Raw genomic sequence first — 10,009 nt, forward strand, 5'->3', positions numbered from 1 at the left:
TGGAACAACAGTCAGCCCTGCTTAACCCTTCCGATAATGCAACTAGTCCATCCTCCCGACGTCGTCGAAGAAGAAGGCCAGCAACTAATGATGACATCATGGATGCTATTGATGCCATGCATGCGCAAAATACCGAAGTGATGCAACTGATGGGCCAGATGCAACATCAACAGGAAGCAAGGAATGCAATAACCTACCAGCGGTTCACTGATTTGCTCAACAGGTTTGATGACTTGGAAGTACGTCAACGCTCACCGGGCCCGAGAACAAGACGACGCAGGCAAAATTGAGCATATTTATTTTATTTTCCTTTCTTTTCGCTTTTCTTTAAAACATTGGGGACAATGTTTCACTTAAGTATGGGGGGAAAAACTTTGTTTCCGTTATGATTATTTCTTTTCCAACATTCCTCTTTCAAGTATGTTATCTTCCCTTTCATTGTTATTTCCCTTATCTAAATATAATATATTTATTTTAAGTCGAGTCCCTAGTGTGAAAATTTGTATTATCTTTTCCCCTCAATTTTCTTGAACAAAAAAAAAAACAAAAAAAACAAAATTTAACACTTAACACACTCAATAAGTATAAAGGGGTCTTATTTTATCAAATTTGAGTAAAATTAAGACGAAAATTATTACCGCCCCAACGCTCTAAAAACCTCAACATGTTAGATCGGGAAAAGTACCTATTATACCAATCCCTTGAACTTTTAGTTTTATAGTAACCCCGAGTAGTTTATACGAGAAGTCGGCACCATCTTAATAGCAAACTACGTGGAGAGCCGATGAATATAAATGAATGATTCCCAAAACAACAATATATATATATATATATATATATATATATATATATATATATATATATATATATATATATATATATATAGATATATATATATATATATATATATATATATATATATATATATATATATATATATAAGGAAATGCACTAATTAAGTTAGGTGATACTTACCAGATCATTTAATCCAAAGGTTGCGGACCCTACAAAAACATTGTATGAACGATCCACTGTGAGTTGGTTCAGCGGTTTCTGGTGCTGAACTTGGTAGGGCGAACTACGGTCCGATCCCTCGCAATTTACAATGGACTAAATGACGAAGTTATCCAACTTATGTACCAGAACTTCCAGCTAAAAAGGGAATCAGAATCGCAAACCGATTACTCCACTATGTGCGCGAAAAGATAAAGGGCTTAATGTGATTTCGCTAGAATGAAAACGGGTGAAATAAGATAAAAGAACTAGGATAGCTATAATAGCGTAACTCGAACTGGTTTGCATAAGGTGGGGTTATCTGAGGTTGTAACGGTAATTGTTGATGTTAGGATTAAGCTCAAGTTATTTTTAAACGAGATTTACTTGTAACCTACTACGAATTGATGTGTATTTGGAAATTTCATCTGGCTAATATTACAAATCGATTTATACATTGTATCTTGCTTGAGGATAAACAAAAGTCTAAGTATGGGGGAGTTTGATAACATGAAATAATATCACATTTTCGGACTCGATTTAATTAAATTATATTATTATTTGATTCAATTTATTTCATATTATTCGATATTACTTGGTATTTTCCTTCTATTTATTTCAGGTCACACTATTTGAAGCATACGTGAAAAAGAAAGAAAAGGAGGTGCAAAAAGAGGATAAAAAGCAAACCACTAAAGCCCAACCCACAACTACAAAAGGAGAGGCGTTGTGATGCTGTGACGAGCGCCACACAAGGTGTGACGAGCGTCACGCCATCCTGCTAAGTGTTACGAGCACCACACAAGGTGTGACGAGCGTCACACCCCATTCCTATATTTTTGGCTTTGACGCGTAACAGAGGCACGTTCACCTTTTTCTTCGCTTGACCAGTTGACGTGTGACCAAAAGCTACTGAAGGACGTTGGAAGAAAAGGTCACTTGGTGGAGTGGTATAAATAGGACCAGTGGTGGAACCCTGCAGCTCTCTCTCAATTTTCCAGTTTTCGGCATCGTGCATTATTTTTACTGCTTTTTAATTTTCCAGCACTCTACTTTCCTAGCAATTTTTATTTCCTTTTCTTCTCCAGTCAATTTTCAAAGCATTCAATTAATTTTCTCACAATAGTTTCTACACCGGAAACTATTGTGTAACTTTTACTGGATCTAACCTTACGTTAGATCATAGTATTTTATTCCTTCGCCTTTATTTTACTGTCTGATCGAAGATTGTGAAGAACAAATCCAACCGGCCTGTGGTAGAGTGTTCAAGCATCGAAGCTAGGAATAATCAAGATTTCTATTAATATTACAGGTTCATTAATTTATTGTTTTAATTTATATATACTCTTTACTGCTGTTTATCTATACTGTTTGTCTGATATGGCTGTATTTAAGCATAATTATTGTTTAGGCTTGTTTAGCATGTCCGACTAAATAAACTTAGGTATCAGTATGTAAAGTAAGCGGAATAAAAGAATCAAAACTAAGTTGGTTTAAATTTATTTAAAGATATAGTCACTCTTTTTATGGTCTCAATTTACAGGGTTAATACCAAAGTTTTTGTATGAGAGTAAAAGACATAAAGAAGTTAAAATCAATAGAACGACAGTTTGAGCTTTTAACTGGACAGTGTAAATTGGACATTAATTTTAAATCAGGGCGAAAGCAATTTTTAGAGTTAATTAAATTCTAATCAATTTCAAAAAGTATTTTTAAAGGTTAAATGCGAGGACGAGAGTTAAGCATTTAAGTTTAATCATATAATCTAAGTCAACAGAGCGATAGTTTGAGACGAGGGTGTTTAAATGGTTAGCATTTTCTTAAAAAGAGTTTCTGTAGATTATATTGTTTTCAAAAAGTGATTTTAGTTTTAACTAAATAGTGAGAGCATACGTTAAGGTAAAATCATAGTCTATTCAACAGAGCGAGAGTTTGAGAAAAGATTTTTAATCAATAGTGTCTAATGAAAGGACTTATTTTAAAACTAAGAAACCAACGAAGATTTGATTCCCTAATTACGACGAACTACATACCGATATCCGCGTTATTCGATATTTAATCTAGATCTTATTTTAGTTTTACTTTTCCCCCTAATCATCAAAGTATCATCCGCCTTAGCTTTACGAAGTAACCTTAGAAAACGGTATATCGATTCATAAGTCCCTGTGGGATCGATATCTTTTATTACTACGCGATTAGACTGTGCACTTGCAGTTAATACCCCAATAGACTCATAAAGTCGCGATCATATACTTTAAGGATCTTGATTCGAGTGTCAATTGCAGCTTCAATACCCAAGATACATGCTTCATACTCTGCAATGTTGTTGGTACATTCAAAACACAATCTTGTTGTGAAAGAAGTATACCCACCATTGGGATTCATCAACACAACTCCCACACCATGCCCCATGAAATTGGAGGAACCATCAAACATCATCTTCCAACAGGAACCTGGCTCGGGACCTTCATTTGGGCTTGGAGTTTCAGAATCTTTCACCAACATAATGTCTTCATCTGGGAAATCAAACTTCAATGGCTCATAGTCTTCGACAGGATGATTAGCGAGGTAGTCAGACAAAACACTTCCTTTGATAGATTTCTAGGTTATGTACTGGATGTCGTATTCGGATAACAACATGTGCCAACGGGAAAGTCTTCTAGTCAAAGCAAGCTTCTCAAACATATACTTTATTGGATCCATTTTGGAGATCAACAAAGTAGTGTGACAAATCATATACTTCCTAAGACGTCTGGCAGCCCATGCTAAAGCACAACAAGTTTTCTCTAAAAGTGAATATCTACTTTCACAATCAGTAAACTTCTTGCTCAAGTAGTAAATGGCATGTTCTTTCTTTCCAGTTTCATCATGTTGGCCTAGTACGCAACCCATGGATCCTTCGAGCACAGACAAATACGTGAAGAGAGGCTTCCCTGGAATGGGTTGAATCAAGATAGGAGGTTCTTGCAAATAACCTTTAATCTTCTCAAAAGCTTGCTGACAATAAGAATTCCATTCAATTGGTTGATCATTTCGAAGCAATTTGAATATAGGCTCACATGTAACAGTCATGTTGGAAATAAACCTGGAAATGTAGTTCAATCTTCCAAGAAAACCTCTAACTTGCTTTTTAGTTTGTGGAGCCGGTATTTCTTGTATCGCTCTGACCTTGTCTGGATCTACTTCAATTCCTCGTTGACTAACAATGAAACCAAGTAAATTCCTTGATCGGACCCCAAATATACACTTAGCTAGATTCAGACGCAATCTGAATTTTCTAAGGCGCTCAAATAGTTTCAACAAATGGTCCAAATGATCCTCCTCACTCTGTGATTTGGCAATCATATCATCCACATAGACCTCAATCTCCTTATGCATCATGTCATGAAAGAGGGTGAACATCGCCCTTTGATAGGTTGTCCTTGCGTTCTTGAGACCAAAAGGCATAACCTTGTAGCAGTATGTTCCCCATGGTGTGATGAAGGTGGTATTTTCCATGTCATTGGGATCCATCTTAATATGATTATAGCCTGAAAACCCATCCATGAAGGAGAAAGCAGCAAACCTAGCAGTGTTATCAACCAAGGTGTCAATATGCATGAGAGGGAAATCGTCCTTTAGACTAGATTTATTCAAATCCCTATAGTCCATGCACATTCTGACCTTGCCATCCTTTTTAGGTACTGGCACAATGTTAGCTACCCATTGAGGGTACTTTGCAACTAAAAGGAAGTCAACATCAAATTGTCTTTTGATCTCTTCTCAGTCTTCAAAGCCATGTCTGGTCTTGTTCTTCGGAGTTTCTGTTTTACTTGTGGACAATCTGGTCGAAGTGGTAATTTGTGAACTATAATATATATGTCTAAACCGAGCATGTCTTGATACGACCATGAAAACACATCCACATATTCGTGTAGAAGCTTGACTAATCTTCCTTTGATGTCTGCCCCAAGTGTTGTACCAATCTTGACCTCTTTCTTCGCTTCCTTGGTGCCAAGTTTAATTGTTTCTACCCGCTCTTGATGTGGTTGGAGATCTGCGTACTCGTACTCAACCAATCTTTCCAGTTCGTCAGGAACATTACAATCTTCCTCACCCTCTTCTTCAGCTTGGTAGATTGGTGAATCAAAGTTAAAAGTGAAAGTAGAGTCATTGGATTCAACATGGTTTTCTTTTATTTTACATTTTTAAATGATTTGTTTTTATTAAAAGTAAAAAAAAAGGAATGCAAGAGGAAAATGATTTTCATTTTAATGGTTTTGAAAGATTGCCATTTTTCTTTAAAAGTGAAAGAGAAAAAGCAGTAAATGAACAAACAGGAATTTAACAAAACACCTTCATTGATATAATCTTGAAAATGCAAAGGGTGGCCCTACAAAATAGTCCATAGCTTTGGGCATAACTATGGAATTTTGAAAACAACAAAGAAAAACAACAAATCACTTTAACAAAGGAAACATCTCTGGGATTTCACTTTCCTTCCAATTGTTCAAAGCCACATCACATTGGTACACCAGGTTGCTCAAATCTTCATCAATAGCATTGACTTGATATCCAGTGCTGACAAACACTTCTTGGATAGTCTTCATACATCCTTTGATGGTAGTTGATGCTCCCTTCTTGGAATTAGTTGGTTTGTAACCCAACCCATAATGGTCTAGCTTTAGTTTGACATCAATAACATCTCCCCAACCTTCAGGACTTCCTTCCTTCATGGTTGATCTTGCTTTATTTCATGATGCAAAAGATGGAATACCCTTCCCCTTTGGTTCTTTGACTTCCATAAAGATAGCGTTGGTTATTTCAAGAGCTTAGAAAGAAGTTTCCAAAGCATCCTCATCAGCCTCAATGTAACTGAACGAAGAGAGGTGGCTTACCATAAGATTTTCCTCACTGGATATAATCACCAACTTATCATCAATAACAAATTTCATTTTTTGGCGCAAGGTTGAAGTCACGGCCCCAACGGCATGAATTCATGGCCTTCCAAGCAAACAACTATAATTTGGGTTGATGTCCATAACCTGAAAAGTAATTTCAAACACATGTGGACCAATTAAGATTGGAAGCTCCACTTCCCCTATGACGGTCCTCCTCGATCCATCAAATTCCTTGACAATTAATGCACTTGGCCTTATTTCATCCCCTTGATATGCCAACTTAGCGAGTGTTCTATTAGGTAATTCATTCAGAGAGGAGCCAGTGTCCACAAGGACTCTTGCTAGGGTATCTTATTGGTATTTCACAGGTATGTGCAAAGCACGATTATGGTCTTGATCGTCCTTCGTCAAATCTTCTCTACTGAAGTTGAGATGGTTGCATGTTGTAATGTTGGAAATGTCCCCATCAAATTGATCAATAGTAATGTTGTGCGTGAATGAGCCTGAGCTAACAATTTCTGCAAGGCACTCCTATGAGCTGGAGAACTCATGAGAAGAGATAAAATGGATATCTTTAAAGGAGTTTGATGCAGCTGATCAATAATCTTGTAATCACTCTTCTTGATAATCCTCATAAGTTCAGCGTCTTCATCAGTTGTGATCACCCATTTTCCTTTGTCGTTAACAGTGGTGGTGGTTTCTTTCGGTGGAATTGGCGGAGCCAAGTTGAACCGAGGGGTATAAATGCGACCACTGCGGGTCATTCTACTTCCCACTGCTATATTAGTGCTTGCGATATTTAGACCTTCTTTATGACCTAGTTTCTCAGACCTTTGGTTAACCACAACCATATCATACTTCCAAGGAACTGCTTTAGTATTTTCAAAAGGAAAAGAGATAGGCCTTTGGACAACCACTGGATTAGGTATATTGAAGATTGGTTCAACTGATTCTGGAATGTTGAAAATTGGCTGAACAATAGTAGAATCTGGAATGTTGAATACTAGATCTGGAATGTTGAAGATTGGTGTTGTAGTACTTAACTCAGGTAGATTGAAGATGGGTTCAATCACTTCTACCTCATTCTTTTTCATACGATTGCTTACTTGCAACACACCTTGGTTAATCAATTCTTGAATATCCTTTCGGACCATTTCACATCCTTTAGGACCAATAATACATTCTTCACAACTCTTATGGTAATTCTTCAATAAACCTGCCTCCACTAACTTTGCATGAAAATATCTGAGTGGAGTCTTGATTTTGGTTGCATCAAGCATCAGACCTTCATCAGGCTCATCATTAATAGCATTTACAGACCCATGAGCGGGCAAAGGATTATTTTTGACATTCGGACTAGTATCCCCAAATGAAAGAATCTTTTTCTCAATCAATTCCCTCACAATATGTTTCAAGGCATATCAGCCTTCCAAATCATACCCTGGGGCACCTTCATGGAACAAACAATGTGCATTGGGATTTTAATATGGTGGGAGAGACTCTGGTGGAGGTCCTAAAGGTCTTGGAAGAACTAACCCTTTCTTCAACAATGATGGATATAATTCAGTGTAAGACATAGGGATCTGAGGAATCAGAGGTTTTCCACCTTGTATTCTATTTTGAAATGGAGCATTTTGTCGTAGAGCTGGAGTCCTTTGTTGATAAGCTGGAGCGTTGGGCGCTTGTTGATAAGTTGGAACGTTGGGTGTTGTTTGAAAGATCGGAACTGCTTGAGTCGACTGATACACTGGGACTTGTTGCTTGAAAGTTGGTGTAATAGCTGCTACATATGGATGTTGAGAAAGCTGTGGTTGTTGAACATATTGTTGTTGAGCAAAAGATTGTTGCTTTTTCCAAGACTGGTTCTTTCTTCTACTACCCATCATTGCATTTGTTTCTCCTTCCTTTTTCTTATGGAAACTGCTAGAGCATTTCTTGGTATTGTTGTTGTTGTTGGAATTACTAGCTACAATAATCATCTTGCCACTTTTTAAGCCAATTTCCACTTTGATACCCACAGCCACCAAGTTAGAAAAACTTGCAGTCACGCTTCCCACCATCCTTTCAAAAAATTTGGTCGCACTGTGTGGACGAACCAATCTGCCAATTCTTTTTCAGTTAATGGAGGTTCCACTTGAGATGCAGTCTCTCTCCACCTTTGTGCATATTCTTTAAAGAATTCAGAATCTTTTTGGGACATGCTCAACAATTTCCTTCTATTAGGAGCTAGATTCATGTTGTACTTGTATTGTTTGATGAAAGCATCAGACAAATCTTGGAAACAACGGATGCGAGTTTGATCAAGGGTCAAGTACAATTTGGAAGAGGCGCCTTTCAAATTGTCTTGGAAACAGTGGATCATGAGTTTGTCATTGTCCACATAAGCTGCCATCTTTCTATAGTAAATGATAAGATGACTTTTGGGACAAGTATCTCCTTCATATTGATCAAGGTTGGGTGTCTTGAATTTTGTGGGGATCACCAATCCAGATACAAGGCACATTTCTCTGGCAGCAACACCAAAGATCTGATCACGTTCCGTTGCTCTCAGCCTTTTCTCAAAAGTTTCAACATATTCTCTCAGCTTTTCATGTCTTTCATCACCTTCTTCATACATATCAGGTATATCATACACTTGTTGATGATCATCAAAGTACGGTTGAACTCAAGTGTGCATGGCAGTGGGTGCAAAAGTGGGAATCACTTGATTAACTTTAGTAGTTAGTGGAATTGTGTGTTGAGTGGACTGTCCTTGAGGAGGATGCACAAAACCATAAGGAAGACCAAAGGGAGGCCAAGTTACTGGAGTAGTAACTGCTGGCTGAGGATTAATCATCGGATTGACAATCTCAGAAACAATTGTGGGTGGAGCATCCATCTTTGCACGTATTACTTGCAACATCTCCATGATTTTACCTATATTCCCACGTAGATATGTAAGCTCTTCATTGACTATTTCCATCTCTGGCTCTTGCTTGGCCATTCTACGTCGGGCTTGAGCTTTGCTGTTGTACTCGTGTGAGGGTCTCAGTGTGGAAACTATTGGAGAAGAAATGACGGAAATGAGTTTTTATTTTGATAAAAAGTTCAAGTGTGATGACATATGCATGAATGCAATGAAAATTCAAAATTTTAAAAGTTTCAAGGAACTTAAGAGATGATTGTAAACATCAAAAGGAAAATAACAATGGTCAAAAGAAACTCATTTCATTAATCAGAGAGTGTTACAAAGTTTGAGTACACTTTCAAAAGTTCTAAACAAAGCTAAATAAATTCCTAAGGAGATTCCCCTAGTAGCCTCAAGTTGAGCTTCTTAATTTGTTCTTCCATCTCAGACTTCTCGAGCACAAGCTTGTCCATGATCAACTTCCATGGAGCATCTGACTGAATGCCATATGAAAATAAATCCTCTTGCACCTTCCTCTTCTTGTTGGAGAGATCTTCTTCATTCTTCATCTTCAACTGCCTTTGAAGTTCTTCATCCTCATTGTTGATGATTTGATACTTGTTCTTCTAAACATTCCTTTCTCACTGCGCTTTGGTCAAAGTAATCTTCAACTTCTCTGCATTAGTCATGAAGATATATGTAGGTTCTTTGTCAACTAAAGGAAAAGTCTCTTGGCGAGGATAAGGCATTTCCAAGCTGATGGCCCTATCTTGCACCCATTTAAAGTAAGGTTATAAAGAGACACAATTTGTCTTCCCTAAAACTTTCTTTTCTAGCTTGTGAACATGGCGTCAATCGTGCACAATCTTCTCTTTAAGCACTTTGCAATCTTCATATTCCTTAAAGAACAAACCCTCCAAGTGAATATTCTTTCTCTTATCTCTCATTGGATAACCGAGTTGACGACGAGCTAGGATTGGGTTGTAACTGATGCCTCTTTTTGTACCAAGAAGAGGTACATTATAAAATCCTCCATAACTATCAATGATACTAACTCCATCTTAGTCACGACTATACCAAACAATATCTGAATGTGTGAGCGACATAATCTTCTGTGACCATAAAAGACCATCCTTAAGATCCCAAAAAGCATGAGACCTAGGCAAGTGAGAAATAAACCACTTGTACAACATAGGCACGCAACATGTAATCATTCCTCCGCTATAAGAATTCCTCATATGAACATAAT

The 10,009-nt window shown here is 37.4% G+C and overlaps 1 protein-coding gene across 1 annotated transcript; it reads right to left on the reverse strand.

Moving 5' to 3' along the window:
- Positions 1-5,804: 5,804 nt before the first annotated feature.
- Positions 5,805-7,852, reverse strand: LOC127104330 (uncharacterized). The gene is made up of 3 exons (XM_051041519.1): positions 7,410-7,852; positions 6,387-7,271; positions 5,805-5,886 (listed from the first exon to the last, which is right to left on the reverse strand). The coding sequence occupies exons 1-3, from the start codon at positions 7,850-7,852 to the stop codon at positions 5,805-5,807; spliced, it is 1,410 nt and encodes a 469-aa protein (XP_050897476.1).
- Between the last annotated feature and the right edge of the window lie 2,157 nt (positions 7,853-10,009).

The sequence above is a fragment of the Lathyrus oleraceus genome, chromosome 1 (assembly GCF_024323335.1).
Source record: "Lathyrus oleraceus cultivar Zhongwan6 chromosome 1, CAAS_Psat_ZW6_1.0, whole genome shotgun sequence".
Classification (NCBI taxonomy): domain Eukaryota; kingdom Viridiplantae; phylum Streptophyta; class Magnoliopsida; order Fabales; family Fabaceae; genus Lathyrus; species Lathyrus oleraceus.